Source organism: Solea solea, chromosome 15, assembly GCF_958295425.1.
Source record: "Solea solea chromosome 15, fSolSol10.1, whole genome shotgun sequence".
Taxonomy (NCBI): domain Eukaryota; kingdom Metazoa; phylum Chordata; class Actinopteri; order Pleuronectiformes; family Soleidae; genus Solea; species Solea solea.
In genome coordinates, this window is record NC_081148.1 from 2,950,977 (window position 1) to 2,974,757 (window position 23,781).

General features: G+C 41.2%; 2 protein-coding genes across 3 annotated transcripts in view; one reads left to right on the top strand and one right to left on the bottom strand.

Moving 5' to 3' along the window:
• Nucleotides 1-23,781, top strand: part of vps8 (VPS8 subunit of CORVET complex) — a 69,642-nt gene that overhangs the window by 7,471 nt on the left and 38,390 nt on the right. For both annotated transcript variants that reach the window (XM_058651552.1, XM_058651553.1), the window contains exons 7-30: nucleotides 9,335-9,459; nucleotides 9,699-9,785; nucleotides 9,856-9,923; nucleotides 10,730-10,883; nucleotides 11,113-11,172; nucleotides 12,789-12,896; nucleotides 13,548-13,628; nucleotides 14,139-14,309; nucleotides 14,605-14,679; nucleotides 15,653-15,688; nucleotides 16,065-16,155; nucleotides 16,536-16,582; nucleotides 16,656-16,745; nucleotides 17,064-17,110; nucleotides 18,541-18,763; nucleotides 20,245-20,334; nucleotides 20,792-20,843; nucleotides 20,941-20,983; nucleotides 21,527-21,599; nucleotides 21,913-22,032; nucleotides 22,808-22,879; nucleotides 23,099-23,218; nucleotides 23,533-23,589; nucleotides 23,687-23,769. In XM_058651552.1, coding sequence (XP_058507535.1) covers nucleotides 9,335-9,459; nucleotides 9,699-9,785; nucleotides 9,856-9,923; nucleotides 10,730-10,883; nucleotides 11,113-11,172; nucleotides 12,789-12,896; nucleotides 13,548-13,628; nucleotides 14,139-14,309; nucleotides 14,605-14,679; nucleotides 15,653-15,688; nucleotides 16,065-16,155; nucleotides 16,536-16,582; nucleotides 16,656-16,745; nucleotides 17,064-17,110; nucleotides 18,541-18,763; nucleotides 20,245-20,334; nucleotides 20,792-20,843; nucleotides 20,941-20,983; nucleotides 21,527-21,599; nucleotides 21,913-22,032; nucleotides 22,808-22,879; nucleotides 23,099-23,218; nucleotides 23,533-23,589; nucleotides 23,687-23,769 — 2,173 coding nt within the window. The remainder of the gene's footprint in view (nucleotides 1-9,334; nucleotides 9,460-9,698; nucleotides 9,786-9,855; nucleotides 9,924-10,729; nucleotides 10,884-11,112; nucleotides 11,173-12,788; nucleotides 12,897-13,547; nucleotides 13,629-14,138; nucleotides 14,310-14,604; nucleotides 14,680-15,652; nucleotides 15,689-16,064; nucleotides 16,156-16,535; nucleotides 16,583-16,655; nucleotides 16,746-17,063; nucleotides 17,111-18,540; nucleotides 18,764-20,244; nucleotides 20,335-20,791; nucleotides 20,844-20,940; nucleotides 20,984-21,526; nucleotides 21,600-21,912; nucleotides 22,033-22,807; nucleotides 22,880-23,098; nucleotides 23,219-23,532; nucleotides 23,590-23,686; nucleotides 23,770-23,781) is intronic.
• Nucleotides 492-7,320, bottom strand: LOC131473932 (uncharacterized). Its single transcript, XM_058651554.1, has 3 exons — nucleotides 7,212-7,320; nucleotides 5,876-5,980; nucleotides 492-918 (listed from the first exon to the last, which is right to left on the bottom strand). The coding sequence occupies exons 2-3, from the start codon at nucleotides 5,941-5,943 to the stop codon at nucleotides 492-494; spliced, it is 495 nt and encodes a 164-aa protein (XP_058507537.1). The 5' UTR covers nucleotides 5,944-5,980; nucleotides 7,212-7,320.

Consider the following 23,781-nt stretch of genomic DNA (forward strand, 5'->3'; position numbering starts at 1 on the left):
TCAGATTTTTCCGTCACCGTTTTAAAAAAACGGTCAATGACGGAAAATATTCGGTTAACGCGACCCCTGGTATACATACTGTATGTCAAGCGGAAAGGGAAACTTGGCTTCTAACCTAATGGTTGCTGGTTTGAGTCCCTGCCAGGTCAATTGCTGGGTACCTTCTGCGAGGTTTTTTGGTTAAAGGGACACTCTAAATTGACCCTAGTCACAGGGGAGACCACATCTACTGTATTCCCACTGCTGGTGAAAGCCTGGATAAATGGGAGGTTTGTGTCAGGAAGCGTAAAAAGAGAACACACTAAACTTGTAATCAGCTACATTAAGTCTGGGTTTTCTCCACTGTACGGATTCATTCAATGTGCACATGGACAAATTCAAGGAGGACACAGCAGTTTTTATTTCAGAATCACAGCAGTATTCAGTGTACACTCATATTTTGAGATGAATGACCCACTTATCTTCTCTCTGTGACTCTTATGTCTTGTGACTCAGTACATACCAGTATCACAAATATCCACCTTCATTACTGCTTCACTCGAGTCTGACATGGAAGCACTGACAATGACATAATCACCTTCATAAGAAATACAGGAGCCATCAGCTTTGGCTCTCACAAAATTGTTTTCACTCCCGTTATACATGATGTTGTACAGATTGTAGTCACAGTCGTTGCCTCTGTCGAAGATGCCCACTGCAAACCAGTTGGAGTAAATGGTACGGTCAAAGGGCACGGAGTACATGGTGGCCACAATGTGGCTGTAGTCGTTCAGGTCGGGGTTGAAGATGTCGTAGGTGAACACACCGACGGCACCAGTGGCAGCGGCAGTGGTCTTGTTGAACAGTCCACTGGCGTTTGAGCAGGGAGCCACCATTGGTGACAGAGGGACCTCGCAGTGACCGTGCTCAGTGAAGATCCTGAACACAGAGACACAACGTCGTTTAAGACAGAACAACCTCCCCACAGAGACACAACGCCGTTTAAGACAGAAGAACCTCCCCACAGAGACACAACGTCGTTTAAGACAGAACAACCTCCCCACAGAGACACAACGTCGTTTAAGACGGAACAACCTCCCCACAGAGACACAACATCGTTTAAGACAGAACAACCTCCCCACAGAGACACAACGTTGTTTAAGACAGAACAACCTCCCCACAGAGACACAACGTCGTTTAAGACAGAACAACCTCCCCACAGAGACACAACGTCGTTTAAGACAGAACAACCTCCCCACAGAGACACAACGTAGTTTAAGACAGAACAACCTCCCCACAGAGACACAACATCGTTTAAGACAGAACAACCTCCCCACAGAGACACAACGTAGTTTAAGACAGAACAACCTCCCCACAGAGACACAACGTCGTTTAAGACAGAACAATCTCCCCACAGAGACACAACGTAGTTTAAGACAGAACAACCTCCCCACAGAGACACAACATCGTTTAAGACAGAACAACCTCCCCACAGAGACACAACGTTGTTTAAGACAGAACAACCTCCCCACAGAGACACAACGTAGTTTAAGACAGAACAACCTCCCCACAGAGACACAACGTTGTTTAAGACAGAACAATCTCCCCACAGAGACACAACGTAGTTTAAGACAGAACAACCTCCCCACAGAGACACAACGCCGTTTAAGACAGAACAACCTCCCCACAGAGACACAACGTAGTTTAAGACAGAACAACCTCCCCACAGAGACACAACATCGTTTAAGACAGAACAACCTCCCCACAGAGACACAACGTAGTTTAAGACAGAACAACCTCCCCACAGAGACACAACGTCGTTTAAGACAGAACAATCTCCCCACAGAGACACAACGCAGTTTAAGACAGAACAACCTCCCCACAGAGACACAACGTAGTTTAAGACAGAACAACCTCCCCACAGAGACACAACGTAGTTTAAGACGGAACAACTTCCCCACAGAGACACAACGTCGTTTAAGACGGAACAACCTCCCCACAGAGACACAACGTCGTTTAAGACGGAACAACCTCCCCACAGAGACGCAACGTCGTTTAAGACGGAACAACCTCCCCACAGAGACGCAACGTAGTTTAAGACGGAACAACCTCCCCACAGAGACGCAACGTCGTTTAAGACGGAACAACCTCCCCACAGAGACGCAACGTAGTTTAAGACGGAACAACCTCCCCACAGAGACGCAACGTAGTTTAAGACGGAACAATCTCCCCACAGAGACGCAACGTCGTTTAAGACAGAACAACCTCCCCACAGAGAGGCAACGCTGTTTAAGACAGAACAACCTCCCCATAGAGACGCAACGTAGTTTAAGACAGAACAACCTCCCCACAGAGACGCAACGTAGTTTAAGACACAACAACCTCCCCACAGAGACGCAACGTAGTTTAAGACAGAACAACCTCCCCACAGAGACGCAACGTCGTTTAAGACAGAACAACCTCCCCACAGAGACACAACGCCGTTTAAGACAGAACAACCTCCCCACAGAGACACAACGTCGTTTAAGAGAGAACAACCTCCCCACAGAGACACAACGTAGTTTAAGACGGAACAACCTCCCCACAGAGACACAACGTCGTTTAAGACGGAACAACCTCCCCACAGAGACACAACGTCGTTTAAGACGGAACAACCTCCCCACAGAGACGCAACGTCGTTTAAGACGGAACAACCTCCCCACAGAGACGCAACGTAGTTTAAGACGGAACAACCTCCCCACAGAGACGCAACGTCGTTTAAGACGGAACAACCTCCCCACAGAGACGCAACGTAGTTTAAGACGGAACAACCTCCCCACAGAGACGCAACGTAGTTTAAGACGGAACAATCTCCCCACAGAGACGCAACGTCGTTTAAGACGGAACAACCTCCCCACAGAGAGGCAACGCTGTTTAAGACAGAACAACCTCCCCATAGAGACGCAACGTAGTTTAAGACAGAACAACCTCCCCACAGAGATGCAACGTAGTTTAAGACACAACAACCTCCCCACAGAGACGCAACGTAGTTTAAGACAGAACAACCTCCCCACAGAGACGCAACGTCGTTTAAGACAGAACAACCTCCCCACAGAGACACAACGCCGTTTAAGACAGAACAACCTCACCACAGAGACACAACGTCGTTTAAGAGAGAACAACCTCCCCACAGAGACACAACGTAGTTTAAGACGGAACAACCTCCCCACAGAGACACAACGTCGTTTAAGACGGAACAACCTCCCCACAGAGACACAACGTCATTTAAGACGGAACAACCTCCCCACAGAGAAACAACGTAGTTTAAGACGGAACAACCTCCCCACAGAGACACAACGCCGTTTAAGACAGAACAACCTCCCCACAGAGACACAACGTCGTTTAAGAGAGAACAACCTCCCCACAGAGACACAACGTAGTTTAAGACGGAACAACCTCCCCACAGAGACACAACGTCGTTTAAGACGGAACAACCTCCCCACAGAGACACAACGTCATTTAAGACGGAACAACCTCCCCACAGAGAAACAACGTAGTTTAAGACGGAACAACCTCCCCACAGAGACACAACGTAGTTTAAGACGGAACAACCTCCCCACAGAGACACAACGTAGTTTAAGACGGAACAACCTCCCCACAGTGACACAACATAGTTTAGGACGGAACAACCTCCCCACAGAGACACAACGTAGTTTAAGACGGAACAACCTCCCCACAGAGACACAGCGTAGTTTAATACGGAACAACCTCCCCACAGAGACACAGCGTAGTTTCAGACAGAACAACCTCCCCACAGAGACACAACGTCGTTTCAGACAGAATAACCTCCCCACAGAGACACAACGCCGTTTAAGGCAGAACAACCTCCCCACAGAGACACAACGCCGTTTAAGACAGAACAACCTCCCCACAGAGACACAACGCCGTTTAAGACAGAACAACCTCCCCACAGAGACACAACGTCGTTTAAGACAGAACAACCTCCCCACAGAGACACAACGCCGTTTAAGACAGGACATCCTCCCCACAGAGACACAACGCCGTTTAAGACAAAACAACCTCCCCACAGAGACACAACGCCGTTTAAGACAGAACAACCTCCCCACAGAGACACAACGTCGTTTAAGACAGAACAACCTCCCCACAGAGACACAACGCCGTTTAAGACAGAACATCCTCCCCACAGAGACACAACGCTGTTTAAGACAGAACATCCTCCCCACAGAGAAACAACGCCGTTTAAGACAGAACAACCTCCCCACAGAGACACAACGTAGTTTAAGACAGAACAACCTCCCCACAGAGACACAACATAGTTTTAGACAGAACAACCTCCCCACAGAGACACAACATAGTTTAAGACAGAACAACCTCCCCACAGAGACATAACATAGTTTAAGACAGAACAACCTCCCCACAGAGACGCAACGTAGTTTAAGACAGAACAACCTCCCCACGGAGACACAACGTCGTTTAAGACAGAACAACCTCCCCACGGAGACACAACGTTGTTTAAGACAGAACAACCTCCCCACAGAGACACAACGTAGTTTAAGACGGAACAACCTCCCCACAGAGATACAACCTCCCCACAGAGACACAACCTCCCCACAGAGACACAACGTAGTTTAAGACGGAACAACCTCCCCACAGAGACACAAAGCCGTTTAAGACAGAACAACCTCCGCACAGAGACACAACGTCGTTTAAGACAGAACAACCTCCCCACAGAGACACAACGTCGTTTAAGACAGAACAACCTCCGCACAGAGACACAACGTTGTTTAAGACAGAACAACCTTCCCACAGAGACACAACGTCGTTTAAGACAGAACAACCTCCCCACAGAGACACAACGTCCTTTAAGACAGAACAACCTCCCCACAGAGACACAACGTTGTTTAAGACGGAACATCCTCCCCACAGAGACACAACGTAGTTTAGGACAGAACAACCTCCCCACAGAGACACAACATCGTTTAAGACAGAACAACCTCCCCACAGAGACACAACGTCGTTTAAGACAGAACAACCTCCCCACAGAGACACAACGTTGTTTAAGACAGAATAACCTTCCCACAGAGACACAACGTCGTTTAAGACAGAACAACCTCCCCACAGAGACACAATGTCGTTTAAGACAGAACAACCTCCCCACAGAGACACAACGTCGTTAAAGACAGAACAACCTCCCCACAGAGACACAACGCTGTTTAAGACAGAACAACCTCCGCACAGAGACACAACGTCGTTTAAGACAGAACAACCTCCCCACAGAGACACACACACATATACAGCGACACCAAAATAGGGTCAACAAAAATACATTAAGAGATAAAACATTGTAAAGATACACGATGATCAATGATGAAACACTGAATTAAGGGATAACACATTTAGATATGAAAGCAGCTTTCAATAACCAAAGAGATTTCAAATATTTATAAAATAGAGTGTTAAAGAATAAGGACTTTGGACTTTAGTGTGGGAGAGTGAGTGATTTACAATGAGACACAAAAACCAAGTCTATGTCTGAAAAAAGTTGTCTGACAGTGATATTAAAGCACAAAAATATTACCACAAATATTTGAGGTAATGTGTGCTTAAGCTATCATAGATTTTATTAGGTTAGCCTTTTGTTTAGTAGCTATAATACGTATGTCTGTATGCTGGATTAGCCAACCTGACCTCAGCTCTGACTAATTATCAGTCCTTCATAAAAACCACACTTTAAAAAGCCGAATTATCCCTTTGACTTCTTTGGCCTCATTAAAATGTGGCTACATACTAAATCATTTTAAATAAAAACAAAAACCTGTGTGCTTCTTTCCTATCACCACATATGAGACCTGCTCTGTGAACATTTTGTTAAGACAATACAAGAGAAACAAATTACCTTGGGTTGGCCAGAGTGTAGCAGCATGAGTTATTGTTGATCTCCACAGTACAGTGACGATGAGGCATTGTGACGAGGTGGTGAGTGGAAGAAGACGGCTGAGAACTAGACAGGACACAAAAGTTTCAGGGCACTGAGTGAAACAGGGACAAAGAACTTTGACTTTTACTGTGCTCGGTTACCAGTGATTGTTCAGTGGGCTGACTGAGGCTTTGGATATATCCACTAACCATACACTAATCACTTATATACACTAATTACTTATTATATTATTACATGTAATAATGTAATAATAAACGCCTATACTGTCAAAGCTCACTTTTTATTAGATATCATACCAAAAGATCACAATCTTCCTGTTAGTGATTTCCTGTTGAGTGTTTATTCCATCCTACTGTGTTATGAACACTCTAACACGAGCTGCACTGTTATTAATGTAACCAACACTGTGGTGTTTGTGGGGTGTTGAAATTTAAATTCAAATTATGAGTTATTTTAAATTCAATTTTCTTTTTTAAAAATTGACTAAAATTGTGACCTACAAGGCAGTAGCTCAACATTTTATGTAATTAAATGAGTACAGTGACAGAGTTTAGTCACACTCCCCACTCAGCAATGCCTCTCTTCATCCATGTAAGCAGCTGTATGTAACAACTGCCCCCTCGAGCTGGCACTTGCATCAACCTGGGTTCAATTCCACCCATGGGCACCATGGCACTCCTCTCTCACTTCACCTGCCTTTCAAGCAACTACTACTCTGTCCTATCCAATAAAAGCAAAACCACAAAGTATTTCTTAAAAAAGAAGAAAGAAATAATTACCTTCTCCTGTCACTTAGATATTTGATGTTACTTCTACTAGCTTCCATTTCCATGTGACATTAACGGCAAGTCGAGACTGAACCTTCAGTCCACCATGTCTCTTATTCTTTGTCAGTTTTTGTCAAATCACAACAGAGCCAAGGCAGCGCCTTCATTCTCCAATTCATGTTAAATCTGGGCTATCAAAGCGCACCACTATACAGCTGTTAAGCAGCATCGAGCATTAGTAGTGGTAGTAATAATAGTAGTCTTTATTGTTTTGTTTTTTCTTGTTTGACTTGAAAAGTAGCAACTGTTATGACAAAAACTATTTCACGGACACTTAATTATGTCACGTGACGAAAAAACCATGAGTTTTGAATCAAATATCCAACTTGGAAGGTAAAAATCTGCACTAAATGTTACTCAATCACACACGACTACAGTGAAATCTATAAACCTGAACTGGAATCCTTCATGTCCACGGTCTCACAGTCACAGGACTAGTAAATAATAAAATATGTAGGATTTCTTACCGTTTTATGCTCTGCAGAAGCAGCTGAATTAGCAGTCAGACTGTCGCTCCACGTCTCAGGTAGAATTTGGTGAAATGACCTTTTTACACACTTGCTTTTATTGACACAAGTAATCAAGACCTGTAGGCACCAGTTGCCTCCCTCGTTATCAGTCTGATATCAGCTCCCTGCTTACCTCTGTTCCAGGACCTCACTTTAAGATTGGCATGATTGGATTAAAGTGATTACATCGACCTACGCTTTTATTCTGCTTTGAACCTTTCAGAATGGGATAGTCCATTATTTGTAGAAGGTGTGATGTCAGCACACTCAAATGTCACGTGTCTCAAAAGAGAGAATGAGGGTGGAGTGATAGGGATGAGCAAATAAAATCAATGGAATACAAAAGCTACTGTTCTAGTCAAGAGTAGTTTCAATAAAGTAGATCCTTTTTGGAAAGTATAGTCAAGCTAGCAATGATTTACAGATTGTTTTGAAATACTCTTAATTCTTTGTGCAGAAGCATAATATTGCTGCGTGTACTGATGATTTTATGTTTCGGTTGCGTTTCAGTTATTTTCACAAAAGGCAAAAATACATGGAATACATGGAGCCTGCCTTTTGAGCCTTGTTCTCAGACTGTAATAAATACATTTAAAGGTTGACCAAAAAAAGGGTTTTAATTTGGGTTTGAGTTATTTTGAGTGTGTAATTGACATGTGCTCATTTTGAGGTGCACTGAACATTCCGCGACCGAAAATGGCCGAAAAAGGCATTTTCAGTTTTCGGCCACAAGACGCTTAACACCGAAACAGGATGTTGTGATGACGCATGAGTACGCGGTGGAACAGCAACTATTAAATGCTGGAAAGTTTCTTTGCACAAAAGTGAAACTTGGCTGTATACAGCGCAGATTATGAACTCCCCGAGATATTGACTCAGATCCAGCTGTACTCGATCCTCGTCATAAAGATCATCACTTGGATGTGAGGATAAAGCACCGGGTTGTGAAATGATCCAGGCTGAGTTGGATACGTAGAGCCCGCTCAGAGACGGAGAAGCGCACATGCACACGTGCGCCATGCACTGTCTGTCTGCACCAGATTAAGGAGCATGCACCCTCGTTGTCTTTTCTGATGTTCCATGAGATTCTCCTAAATATTTTCATAGATTCTTAAGTGATTTATTCTTTTAAGCATGAATATAAATCTATACAATTGCAATACCTTGACCTAAGTGAGGTTAGTACACACAGTCCCAGCCATAATAACAACATTAGATTAAAAAAAAAAAAGGTACAGATTAGAATTGGCATCATAATTTATTTCGGTGTTTTGGTTTTTGGCCAAGTGTTTCCTGATTTTTGGTTTCTCTAACAATTTTGTGTTTGTGATTATACACAATTATAATTATATGAACAAACGTACTTCTGGGTAGTATGTTCAATTTCTGGTAATAACAACCCCCCCCCCCCCCCCCCACACACACAGGACAATATTCTAATATCATTTCCCTTCACAATAAACCAAAATGAAATATAATTGCGTTAGATTCTTAAACTTCAAACAGGTGTGGCTTGTCTCTACTAACAGTAGCAGATTATATTTCTTTGTGAAAAATGTTTGATTTAATAAGATCATAATGAGTCATGAGGAGAGATGGAGCTTCTCACTGCAGCACGATGACTTAGACTAGGATTTTTAAGTCACTTAAGTGAAATATTAATGTTTCTCACCATTCAGGATTTTCACAATAATAGAAATTCACCACCATAAAGTTATTGTAAGTGCATGTGAGCATGGTATTATTAGACTGAGTGGTTTATAGCTGGAGTGTGAGCGGTGCTGACCCGTGTCTCTTTACACTGCTGACATGGTGATGGTGTGTGTGCAGGAAAAGGTAGGACTGTTTTGGCTCTGACGTGTCCCTGCTGCTGTGTTTGTTGTGTTGGCTGAGCTTCTTTGGTGCATGCTTTGTGGTTTCATTAGATCCGTTGCACTTTCCAGGTTCTCATTTGCTGCCAGTGTGTTGTGTCTCTGCTAGTGATGATGTGCTTGTTTTATATTGTTTTCAGAACCTTTGAACACTCACGTTCACCCTCCACATGTGCAGCAGTTAAATGTCCTGTTCTCATCCCTCTACAGATACCAACCAGGCCCTGCGGCTCTGTCTGGGCACCAAGACGACTGGGGCAGAGTTTGGAGCTGTCTCCGCCCTCAGCATCAACCACGACTGTTCACGGCTTTTGTGCGGGTTTGCCAAAGGACAGGTACAAAGCTGCAGTGTGTAACTTATTGTGTTTGGTCTTAATGAAAAGAAAAGATGGAACATAATTAGTTTGCTGAGTCCTTCATCTGAAAACTGTCAATCAAAACTATCAGACCTGACACAGGGAGGGTTTGTGTGTATACAGCAGCAGAGCAGGGGTGGGCGGGGACAAGAAGCATTCATCCCATAATATTCTAGTTTAATTTTCTGAACTGCTCGTTTCTCTGTCTGCGTAACTAGATCACAATGTGGGATCTGGCCAATGGGAAGCTTCTGAGAACGATCACAGATGCTCACCCTCCAGGGACAGCGATACTGCATCTGAAGGTACACACACACACATTTACAAGAGTTGGTATTTGATATGTTGCAGCTGATTTTTAACTTTCTTTTCTAGTTCACAGATGATCCGACTCTTGCAGTGTGCAATGACAGTGGAGGATCGGTGTTTGAGCTGGCGTTCAGGTCAAAAGCTTTTTAGAAATGTCTTCAATTTTTTTGTCTGCGTGTGAAGTTATGACTTTTAAACATGAGGGTAATAGTAGCTCAGTGGTAGAGCAAGTTGTTTTTCAACTTGAAGGCCAAACTGTACAGTGTAAAGCAGCTTTGAGTGGTCATCAAGACTAGAACTACAGACCATTTACCATAAAGCAGCTTTGAGCACTATTATTATTATTTATAAGGAAGACGCTAGAATTGATAAAACCAGTGTGAATAGTTGAATATAAGTATAAATCCTCAAAATCACATGAACTGCATATTTACAGTACTTTGCAGAAGTCTTAGGCCACCAATAGATTTGTTGTTTTAGCAATGCTATAACGACAATAGAGGATCATTATTGTGCATGGTGCATGATTCATGGTGCAGATCCAGTTCACCCCCGAACTTGTATTTACAACTCGGAAACTTGGAGCAACCTAACCAACCCCCGACATGGGATTCCAAGATGTCTGCCACTGTACAAAGACTGCCCTTTTACATATTTGTTTCACAGTAAATCTGTCGTACACATCTGATCTGTTTGCATCAATGTATTTTTTTTTACAAATAAGAGTCGTAAATCTCCTAAATGTGTCACACTGGACCTTTAACTTTGACCCTTTGTGATGTGCTTATAATGTAGTTCCCATTTTTCAGAGTTCACCGCTATTTTATACGCTAGAAGAAACCCAAAGAAGCCAGAAATAAGTCATAATATCCTGTGCAATCTTATTCCATCATCAAACCGTGTGTTACTGTTAATGCTGTCTGTTGCTTGTTGTTTGCAGGAGGGTGATGGGGATGCGCTCCTGTGACTCCCGCTGTCTCTTCAGTGGCTCTAAAGGAGAAGTGTGCTGTATTGAGCCTCTGCGTGCTCCTCCAGACTTCAGAGACCATCCCATCACACACTACTCTCTGCTGGCTATGGCCTCTCTCACCAAAGTACACACACACTTACTGAGAACAATCAGTTTATTCATTTCCTGGAGTTACACTAACCTGAACCATAACTACTACTGGCCTAACCCTAACCATAAACAATAAAACAATATAACATGTCTTTGGCTTATACTGTAATAATAGATTTTATAGTGTGTGACTGTGTAAACACAACATGAGTGATACCTGGAACACACACAACTTTGATCTTTTCTTGTGTTTTTTCCACCAGATTCTGGTCATTGGACTGAAGCCCTCCCTTAAAGTCTGGATGACCTTTCCTTACAGCAAGGTCAGTAGTTTTTTCCACCGCACTTCAGCTTGGTGTGAATTCATGCTTATGTGGACGGAATCTATTCAGGTTTTCTAGTCGTAAAATCCATTTAATTAAATTTTATTAAAAAATGTAATTGAAAGAATTAATTTCACTTAATTAAAATGCACCACACTTAATTAAAATAAAAATTACTCAAAGGAGTGGCAGGTTTAAATGTACACTGTCACATACACTAACATAATAGTTAGTTTACTGATGATAATGCATGAGAGAAACATGTCAAGAGACTTCCGTTACACAACACATTTCACACAAAGGAATCAGGCTTGAGATGCAGAGCAGCTGAAGCAGTGAATCAGGTCTCATTTAAAAGTTTATTCAGTGATTTGTTCATGTGCAAGTTTTACTTTGAACAGAACTATGTTCTCTGAATATTTAAAACGTTTGAAGACTGTTCAAACTCCTTGTCTTTTTATTTGTGTATAAAAAGTATACAAAGTACAAAATGTATCTATAGACCCTTTCATTGTACACAAACATTCCAAGCTTAGCGAGAATGCGCGCGCAGTTTGGGGTCAGAAAACGTCAGGTAAGCTAATAGCATGTATGTCCACGGTCTGAATATTCTAAATATGTTCAGAATATATTCTGAATATGTTCTTTCGTTGTCGATTAAGGACCTCCAACAATACCTAAATAAATGAGTACTAGCCGACAGCAATAGTCTGCCTGAGCCAGCTTCCATAAAAGATTGTGTAGATGATATTAGCAAGTGGTCAGATATTCACTCTTAGCTTATACATAAAGCTAGCCCGTACACGCGGGAAAGTCTACGCACATACAAGTCTGACGAGGAACGTTTTTAGCACACCGTGTTTACTTGTCAACGTGCTAGCCGGCCGCCGGCTAACTACAAGCTAGCTACGTCCAAGACCACAACCTAACTTTATGCAGCATAGGTTTCATATACATATGTGCACTGACACACACGTTTCTGTGAAATCCAGGCTTTTCATGGTAATCTAACACAAAGAGCTGATAAATGATAACTTACATGAAATGAAGTGAGCGCTACAAACACGAGCCTCTTTGACTGCAGTAGCATCACCACAGTCTTCTCTTTTTAATGCTGTAGAAAGGATGTAGAAATGATGTAGAAGATCACTATTCCACATCTTAAAGGTTGGGTGAGTTTCTCTATCCACGTCAGGAGTTTCAGTCGTCTCTTTCAGAGGTACAAAAAAGTAAATTGATATATATTTAAACATGAAGTGAAATATCACGATAGCATCATATTTTTTGCCTGGCAGCAAAGATCAGTGTCATGTGAGGTTATTCCAGATATTGCAGTGATGGCAGAAGGTTTTATGGATACTTGAAACATCTACTACTAAAACATCTGTAAAAGTTTTAAATATTGTGTTTGGTTATATGTGAGAGCGTGGCTGGTGTTTGTCTGTGTTGATTTTTCCTTGTTTTAATCTCAAAAGAGTGAAATTTATTAAAATAAGTAAAAAGAAACTCCACTGTTGAGGTAGAGAACTCGCACATAGAGCAATGTTTCCGGCCTGAACAACAATAAGCATTTGGAGTTATGAATATGTGGTTAACAAAGACTTCCTGTTTCTCAGTCTGATCCATCCAGTGTTCCTCAGCTCGCCTGGCAGTTTGTTCCAGTTCAGAAGACCATTAACCCAGTCCTGGCTTTTTGCAAAGGAGATACAGTCCACTTCCTGCTGGTAGCATCTCTACTTCCTCTTTATGCCAACTCCTGTTTATGAACTGCAGTTTATTTTCAGTCAAAAGACATATTTTCTCTTTACATTGTGTAAAATTGAGCAACATTTAGTGATGACGTTGCAGCTCACCATCCCTCACCTCACCCATGTGTAGGCTTCAGTTAGCAGCAAAACTCAATAGAAGTTTAGTTTGTCCATTGTGGGCTACTGTAAAAACATGGCCTCTATAGAGCTCTGTCTTTAAATGTATCTGTAAATGCAGGGAAAGTATCTGTCTGTTAATCACATAACTGTCCAACAGTTGGTTTGACTGGCTTCAAACATGGCAGGTGATTTACTAAGGGCACTAGTGTGTCCAGTGTTTGGATTAGAACATATTTACAATTAGCTGAAAACAGCCATTAAAACAATCTGGTTATTAAACTAATAAAAAATTAAGTTGAATGATTGTGACTGTAATTATGAGCTGTCTTTGTACTACAGCATCAGTGAGGGACAGATGGATATTCACGTTTTCCTCGACCAACACAAACATTTTTATCAATAACAACAACAGGAATTATATTAACAATGAAATTATAAAGGGATTAGTAATTTACTAATATGAAGAATAATATTTGAATGTTTGCGTGTGCACCACTGTTCACCCAGGTTAAGAAGGAGGAGACGGGGACGATCCACGTCATCAAACAAAGACAACTCCACCTCAGCTGTGACATCATCAGCCTGAGTGTAAGTTCACACAACGTCATTTTCAGATTAAACATCCATCCATATATGTATATATATATGTATATATGTATGTATATATATATATACACATATATGTATATATGTACACATTTATGTGTATATATATATACACATATATATATATATACATATATATATGTATATATATATATATATATACATACACATATATATATACATATATAGTATAAAAATACTAAGGATTGGTCATACCACTCTTTTATATCTTTCATATTATCAAAATAAAGTAAAACAAGTCCCTCACCTCGTCTTCTAGAGTGTGTGTGTGGGTGTGTGGGGGTGGGTGGGTGTTTCCTCCTACAGTCCACAAACATGCAGAGGTGAAGTGGTGACTCTAGTCCCGTCTCTACGATGGCCCTGTGAAGGACCGTTGACTGGCTGTCCAGGGTGTAACGTGCTGGAAGTGGCTCCACATATCACATTTAACAGTCCATGGCTTGTTCTCCTTTTGTCTCTGTGTCTCTGCAGTGGATCAACAGTCGTACTCTGGTCCTGGTGGACAGCCATGAAAAGCTTCATGTGGTGGACCGGCCCAGTCAGGAGGTTCTGGAGACTCAGGACCTGGAGCAGGTGCAGCTGGTCTACAACAGCCGACATTTCAAATCCCTGGCTACAGGAGGAAACGTCTCGCAGGCTCTGGTGAGAGGGAAACTGGGTCGGTGGCGAGGGTCAAGGTAAAAGGGACAGTTGAGTTTTTTTTGAAGATGACTTGTATTAGGCGGAACGCTGTTGCCTCACAGCCATAAGGTCACCAGTTCTCCAGAAATCTGTTTTTGATGAGTGAGAATCTGATGTTTTAGTTGGATATGATGCAGAACATTCACTTTTCCCCACAAAGACCTGTTTATAACTCTCTTTATTTGATAGCGTCACATTTTCATTTATGCATTTTTTTGCACTGTTGAATTTAACTGTGTGTCTGTGTGTTTTTCAGGCTTTAGTTGGAGAGAAGGCCTGCTACCAGTCAGTCTCAAGCTACGCAGGACAGATTGTCTATTTAGGCACTAAGGTATTTGTTTTTACAGTCCATCTGTTGCCCATGTGCACACAGTTTACACTGGACAGATACTTTAGCAATAATGTGTTGATATCAGTACAAGCACGACGTTGAGTGTGATATTGCTTTCATACAACAACTCTACAAACACTATTTAGCACTTGAACAGGTTAACAGTTACAGTATATGGCTCCGCCTACAAAAATAGTCCCACAACCAGACCGACTTGACTGTTGCCCAGCAACACAAACGATGAGTATACCCTACACGTAATCACAGGTTATGTCCACTGTGATTCATGTATGTATATTTCATTTCCATTAAAGGTGGTTTTTTTTATAACACATTAGTAACTGTTCATTTAAACTCCTTTTTATTGACATTCAGTGACAAACATTAGCATGTACAGGGAGTATCCTCTCCAGCAAGCCAGGGACCTGAGATTTATGATAATAATAATAATAAAAACTCCCTCTGATGCTCCTCTCTTCACCTGAGTGTCCAAAACATACGGCTGCAGGTCATGATATGACTACAAAGTCGACCCTTGACCTCCGACCTAGGCTGTCCTGGTGCAGTGTGCACCGATGGACATCCTTATGTTGGAACATGGTGTTCGTTATGGACAAACTGTGACTTGCGCAGAAGTTCAATAACTGAGCACCACTGGGGTTCAGATCAGACAGGCTGTTCCTCCCAAACACACGTTCAAGTCCCCCAGTAAGACATTGGAGTCCCCAGTCGAAGGCCTGGCCCCCAGGCCCTTACACACGGGCGCGAGCCCCGGTAACCCTCCGGGCCAGGTATACTGGCCCTTTGATGTGTTTTTCACGGTGTGTCATTAACAGATGGTAAATGAGTGAATAATATTTACTAAATGTAGGTATGTTTGTTAGCATTTGACAGTGTTTTCTCTCCAGAGAAGAAATGTTATGATTCAAGTGTTTCTTCGTCTTTAACCCTGTGATCTTCTCTTGTCTTGCAGTCAGCTCACATTATGACTCTACGCAACTGGAGAGAGGTATGTGTTTATGATAAATGTCAATATTTCCACATATTGCTGATCACTAAGAAGGCTTTAGATCAAAGGGCTAGTTCAATGACTGACTGATGACTAAAATTAAATTAAATTAAATTAAATTAAATTAAATTAAATTAAATTAAATTAAATTAAATTAAATTAAATTAAATTAAATTAAATTAAAATATTTGAATATCTAATTCGATTTGACTGGTTAGGTAAGATTAAATTACGTGAGGTTTGATTAGGTTAGATTGCAATAGATTAGGGTAGGTGAAATTATACAACATATAAATTGTATATTAAGCTATGTAAAATGTATAAAACTAATAAAAGGCTAAAAAGTTGCTCATGTGATGTCATGTTCCTCCTCCAGCGTATTGACTGCCTGCTCAAACAGGAGCATTTTGTGGAGGCACTGTCTTTGGCTTGGTCCTTCCATGAGGGCACAGCTAAGGCTGTGGTCGGTGGGTAAAACACACACACACACACACACACACACACACACACACACACACACACTCTCAGTCATCAGCTTCATCACAGCTTCAGGATCCACAATGTACCAGGACCTATGTTAAAGGGATAGTGTGTCACATGCAGGTGCATCTGCATCTGATGTGAACCTCATCAATATAAAGTAAACCTTGTCCGTGGATTAACAACATAAAGCCAGCATCAACTAAACTAAACAGTATGAATCCACAAATTCAGTAGAACATTTAGTTCTGAGTCTTGTCAGACTATTTCAGCAACAATCTTCACATAACAAATCTCTGCATTTTCTTTAAAGTGACTTGAATCGATGGATGATATGAGGATAACAAACGCTGTGTGTTTATTTCAGGTTTGTTTGGGGATCCAGTAAAAAGGAAGGGAGTGATAGCTGACAAGGTAAGAACACGATCCCTCCTCTGTCTCTGCCTGCTGTGTTTCACTCTGACTTGTTGCTGCTCACTGTGTGCAGATGGTCGAGATCCTCTGCCAGTTTACTGAACATGCTCTGAAGAAGTGTCCAGAACATGGAAAAATCCAAGTGATGGAGCAACATTTCCACGTAAGAACAAACCTGACGGCTGTACGTTCACCACAGTAACACCATCGGAAACCTTTCGTGACAGCTTTTCCAACCAAACACTTTCACTGTCTTCTAAAAACTAAATATACTAAGAGTATAGAGAAGAATAAGAATTATATACAATAAAAAGACATAATGTGCAATGACTGAATACAAGTAACAATATTATGTTTATTTACAATAACGGTTAATAATAGTTAACCTTCTGTTGTTGTGCAAAGTACATGTAAATGAAATAACCTCAGTCAGGTGAGCTTTTCTAATCTGTCATCTCTCTGTCTGTGTTGGCTTCTTCAGGATGTTGTTCCAGTCCTGGTGGATTACTGCCTGCTGCTACAGAGAGCGTGAGTCCACAGCATACTGAACATGGCAAATTACACACTGATATTGATCAAATGCTCTCAGGATCAGCTGCTCTGCCTTAAGAACAGTGTTGAAATCAATGTTTTGCTCATTTATTTGTGCATGGTGAATTTTTATGTCTCCATTCTGTGATCCTTTTTTTATTTTTTATTTTTTATTTTAAATTTGGTTTGTCCATCCATTCGTTTGTCTATCCATCCATCCTTCCACATGTCCCATTATTGTAATCATGATATATCAAGAATGAGGGAATTTCTTTCAATTTGGCAAAAATGATCCTTGACCTCTGGGTTAAAGTCTAACTAAAGCTCTAAAGTCTAACTAAAGCTCTAAAGTCTAACTTAAGCTCTAAAGTCTAACTAAAGCTCTAAATTCTAACTAAAGCTCTAAAGTCTAACTAAAGCTCTAAAGTCTAACTAAAACTTTAAAGTCTAACTAAAGCTCTAAAGTCTAACTAAAACTTTAAAGTCTAACTAAAGCTCTAAAGTCTAACTAAAGCTCTAAAGTCTAACTAAAGCTCTAAAGTCTAACTAAAACTTTAAAGTCTAACTAAAGCTCTAAAGTCTAACAAAGCTCTAAAGTCTAACTAAAGCTCTAAAGTCAAACTAAAACTTTAAAGTCTAACTAAAGCTCTAAAGTCTAACTAAAGCTCTAAAGTCTAACTAAAACTTTAAAGTGGAACTAAAGCTCTAAAGTCTAACTAAAACTTTAAAGTCTAACTAAAGCTCTAAAGTCTAACAAAGCTCTAAAGTCTAACTAAAGCTCTAAAGTCAAACTAAAACTTTAAAGTCTAACTAAAGCTCTAAAGTCTAACTAAAGCTCTAAAGTCTAACTAAAACTTTAAAGTGGAACTAAAGCTCTAAAGTCTAACTAAAACTTTAAAGTGGAACTAAAGCTCTAAAATCTAAATAAGGCTCTCAAGTTGAACTAAACCACATTTTTCAGGTGTAAACCAGTGTATATGTATGTATCTAGTTAATGTCATTTACTGACCAAAGTGCAAATGTTCACAGTTTAGTGTAGTAGTATTATTAGTATTGTGATAAAAATCGGTGTATCAGTCCACTTCTTGGCATTTTTCTAAATAAATGTTAAGATCTGGCATCGGACAGAGTTAGCCTCACAAGAGATGGTTTATTTACCCTTTAAATGTAACTGTGTCCTCACAGGTTTATAAACACTAACCTCAAAACATAAAATCCCTAAAACAGCATGAGAACATTTTTACTCTGACTGAGGTCTGGAGATTAAAGACTGCTTTAAGAACAATGTGGACAGTATTTTATCAATGATTGGTTATAATCAATCAATATGATAATCAATTGATGATCAATTTCTATTTGATTTTTGACTGATAATCTCCCTCTCTCTCTCTCTCTCTCTCTCTCTCTCTGTCTCTCTATCTCTGCAGCGACCTGCTGTTTAACCAGCTGTATTCTCGGCTGCTGGAGAACTCGGTTGCTAAGGGAGTTTTCCTGGAGTGTCTGGAGTCGTACATCGTCACCGAACGCCTCGGTCATCTCACCACCCCCATCATGAAGGACCTCCTTGCTCATTACCATGGAAACGGCATGATGGACAGTTTGGAGCGATGCATCGTTCATCTGGACATCACCAGTCTGGACATACAGCAGGTGTGTATGTGTGTGTCAAGTCAAGTCCGTTTTATTTATATAGTCCAGCCTCTGCCCTTGCACCATCACAAGCCACAGAGCAGGGATCTGTCTGTCAGGATGGACAGACGTGCAGTCGATCCGTCTGTCAGGGTGGACAGACGTAGATCCGTCCGTCAGGATGGACAGACGTGCAGTAGATCTGTCTGTCAGGGTGGACAGACGTAGATCAGTCTGTCAGGACAGGACAGACGTGCAGTAGATCCGTCTGTCAGGATGGACAGACGTGCAGTAGATCCGTCTGTCAGGATGGACAGACGTGCAGTAGATCCGTCTGTCAGGATGGACAGACGTAGATCCGTCTGTCAGGATGGACAGACGTGCAGTAGATCCGTCTGTCAGGATGGACAGACGTGCAGTAGATCCGTCTGTCAGGATGGACAGACGTAGATCCGTCTGTCAGGATGGACAGACGTAGATCCGTCTGTCAGGATGGACAGACGTGCAGTAGATCCGTCTGTCAGGATGGACAGACGTAGATCCGTCTGTCAGGATGGACAGACGTAGATCCGTCTGTCAGGATGGACAGACGTAGATCCGTCTGTCAGGATGGACAGACGTAGATCCGTCTGTCAGGATGGACAGACGTAGATCCGTCTGTCAGGATGGACAGACGTAGATCCGTCTGTCAGGATGGACAGACGTAGATCCGTCTGTCAGGATGGACAGACGTGCAGTAGATCCGTCTGTCAGGATGGACAGACGTAGATCCGTCTGTCAGGATGGACAGACGTGCAGTAGATCCGTCTGTCAGGATGGACAGACGTAGATCCGTCTGTCAGGATGGACAGACGTGCAGTTGATCCGTCTGTCAGGATGGACAGACGTGCAGTAGATCCGTCTGTCAGGATGGACAGACGTGTAGCAGGTGTCACATGTAGAGAAACAAGTTCAGCAGATAAGAAAACAAATATCACATTTACAAAGAGAGGGAAGAGAATAAGATAGAGACAGTAGCATTTAAAATCATCACTATTATCTTCATCGTCTCGTCCAGGTGTGACATGCTGCTGCATTGTTTCGTTAAGCTTGTCACAAGATTTACTTCAGTCCAGTGTTGCATTCATTTTTCACCAAGATGTTGTATTGATGATGGGAGAGTCAGACCACTGCACAAAGCCTTCTCCAGCACGTCCCAGAGAGGCTCAGTGGTGTTATGGTCTCTGTGGTGAAAATGAGGTTTCATGCTTCACAATTTGAGCATGATGAATCCTGCTGTTGTCGTCTTGGAATATGTCCGTGCCATCAGGGAAGAAAAAAATCCATTGATGGAATATCTGGTCATTCAGTAGCACATGATGTTGCTACTGAATGACCAGATATTCCATCAATGGATTTTTTGAACCGTGACCTGACGCTCATACATGACTCTCTCTCTCTCTGTCGCTGTCTGTCTGTCTGTCTGTCTCTCTGTCTGTCTCTCTGTCTGTCTGTCTCTAAAGGTTGTCCGTGTGTGTTGGGAGAACCAGCTCTATGATGCGATGATGTACGTGTTCACCAGTGGCATGAATGACTACATTACACCTATGGAGGTAAGTTCATGACAAAGATGATGCAAGTCAAATCAATATTATAACTTCAATATCACCTTGACAATTATTAAACAAAATTTAAAAAAAACATTGTAGTTAAAGGTCTGTGAAGCAAATACAGAGTTGTGTTTTTCATTCTTGCTTCACCTCAGTCCTAAACTTTATGTATATTATGTTTATTTATTATTCTTTTGTTTGAATGGTTGTAAGCTTGTCCTGTCTGAAAGCTGCTTGTCTTGCAAAAGAGGTTTTTAATCTCAGTGACAACTTGTGACACATAAAATGCATCTGGATGTATAGCATGAAAAGATCATACTGTCGTGTTCGCTGTGCGTTTAATTACACGACAATGGGCACGAGGTTCGTCTCAATCCTAGAACAAAAATCTCCAAAGTCGTCCACACTTGATTTATTAAAGGCATCATTTTCACACAAACCCATTTGTGTTTATGTTCAGAAACTGTTTGCAGTGATTGGACCACCACTCGGGGAGGGGAGGAGCCTAACAGGTAAGTCTGTTAACCATTCAACCTTAACACAGCTATTATAACACAGGTCGTGCTAAGTGTCCTCGTCTTGCACTGAACGTCTTTTCTGTATGGACAGATGAGGAAGTGGTGATGGGAAACAAACTCCTGGTTTACATAAGGTAAATTATCAAGCATCTTTCTTTACGTCTCATACATTTAGCAAACATTCACCTCCACTCAAATGACCATCCAAATGTTCAATCATTTTAAATGTCAACACATGTTTGACTGTAAATGTACTATATTTTACTGTACTGTAATGTGTTATTCAATGACCACTGAAAGTTACACCTTTCACCTGTTGTGTTGTCAGATTATTTTCCTACTAACTGTAACTATACAACAGTCTTAATTTGTCTTCTATCACTCTCCTCATCAGTTTATCACTCTGAATGTTTTTGCTTTTGTCTTTTTGGTAACAACACGCTTACTTTTGAAATTGGATTCATTTCATTTGATTATAAATATTTGGCTAAGATTTTCTCAGTGTTTCAGTGAGAGTTTGAACACGTTTGTAAGAACTTTGTGTAATGAATTGAATTCATTTTGTAAGACAGTTCACATAGTCTTCAATCATTTTACTGACACACTGTTTCCTGTCATATTACATCAAGTCTCTTCATCTTTGTACCGTGTGTGTGTGTGTGTGTGTGTGTGTACAGCTGTTGCCTTGCAGGAAGGGCATATCCACTGGGTGAAATTCCTGAAGACCTTGTGATTCAAGTCAAGAACCAGGTGTGTAGGAAATGTAGTTGGTTAGTTAGTTGGTTAGTTAGTTAGTTTACCAAGATTATCAGTAGGTGGAGCAAAATTTCATGTCCCAATCACCACAGAAGGATATGAAGACAGCTGTTATTGTAATAACATTTGCATCTTAGACTAATTGGAGTGACATTGTGTGACATTATGTAATATTTCAAGATTTCTACAAATTTGAAACATTGGAAAATGCACAAATTGAAAAATTCAAATAAAACAGGTCGATGGGAATCAACCTAGTATTTCAGTACTTCTCAGTGATGTGTTCTCATGTGTGTGCGTGTGTCAGGTGTTTGAGTTCCTGATCCGTCTCCACTCAGCTGACTCGTCAGAGGAGGAGGAGGTTTTCCCATTTATCCGCACACTCCTTCACTTTGACACCCGTGAGTTCCTCAATGTCCTTGCCATGGTGAGTCATGCTTGTAATACTGTATTATGATAATAATAATGATAATGACAATAATAATAATAATAATAATGATAATAATTATGTTGTACAATAAGACCATGAATCTGAATCTGTGAGTGTCGTACTATCCTAACCAGCCATGGGAGCCTGGGACCTGATTCCATACATGCCTGCCACTTCATTTAAGGGATCATTTACATTTTTTGAAACATGATTGTAAGAGACACTAACACAGTGCCAACTGTGCTATGTACGCCCCCGCACCTACAACAGGACAATCACATTTCAGCCACTTAACAAAAGCCTCCCCTAATAAAACCTATGGCAGCTTAAGTGTAACAGGAAACTGAAGGTTTGGTCCCCACTCCCACACCAAAGTCCTTCAAGAAAATCAGCACAACTCCTGTGTGCTGTGATGTTAAATCACTGATTTTATGAATGGTCTTTGGTGTGAGGGTGAGTGGTTAGAAACTTCAGCAACATTTAGTCTATCTGTTATTCTCATAATAATAATGATAATAATGATAATCAAAAATACCTCTTGTTGTGTACGTGGTAAATGATGAGCATCCCTAGTTTTTAACTGTACTGTATATACAGTACAGTTGTACATGGCATGATTTGTATGTCTCATGACAAAAGTAATAATAGCTTTCATTCATGTGGAGGATAAAGTGGTAGAAAATGGATGGATGGATGGTGTATTTGTATTCTCTTTCATGAATAATTCTGCTTTTCTGTCATTAGTGAACCTCTGCTTCTTACTTCATTCTAGACATTTGAGGACTTTAAGAATGACAAGCAGGCCCTTGAGTACCAGCAGAGGATTGTGGACATCTTACTTCAGGTAAAATCACAAACATACAGAGACGTTAGATCTGTTGCTTCACTCTCTTTGTTGTATATTCATCTATATTCACAACAAAGTATCAATATTATTAAGTTTCCCAAATGTCCTCGTCCAGTCATGCAGTGAGACAGCAGCTTGTGTCATCCTGTAGTGACCTCTGTTATTTTTCTGTGTGTCTTCTGCTTGGATCACTGACATGTCCTCCTGGTTACCTAGGTGATGGTAGACAACCCAGATTTTACTCCCTCCCAGGTGGGCGGGCTCTTTACCTTTTTGGCTCGACAACTGGCCAAGCCAGACAACACACTTTTTGTCAACAGGAAGCTCTTTGATCAGGTAAAAGTCTTCAACATCATTTCAATGACAGCTTGCTGTTGGTACAGGCAGTACAGAGAGTACATGTTATATGATAATTACAAACTTACAGATAAGGTTTTCCATAAATTCCAGGAACTCATGATTTATATTAATGAAGATTCTTATTTTTTTTACCTTTTTTTTAACATGCATATTTTAACTTAAAATATCTAAAAATCATCTCTTGCTAAAATATAAGAACACATTTGTAGCATTCGTGTTTCCTCTCTGTCTCAGTCATTATCTCAGCATCACTGATTAGAACAAGCTGCTTGTCTTCTTGTCTCCTCCAGGTTCTGGAGTTCCTCTGTTGCCCTGACGACGACTCCCGGCACACAGAGAGGCAGCAGGTTGTTAAACTGTACATTGACTGGATTGGGAAAGTTATCGGACACTTTTGGACCCTACTGTATGTTCACATGTGAATGTAAATGTGTGTGTATGCAGGTGCTGCTGGAGCTGCTGCATGTTGGTGGCGTCGTCCAGTTTAATGAAGAAAGGCTGTTGGCCTTGGCGGAGAAGGCCAAGTTGTGAGTAGATCA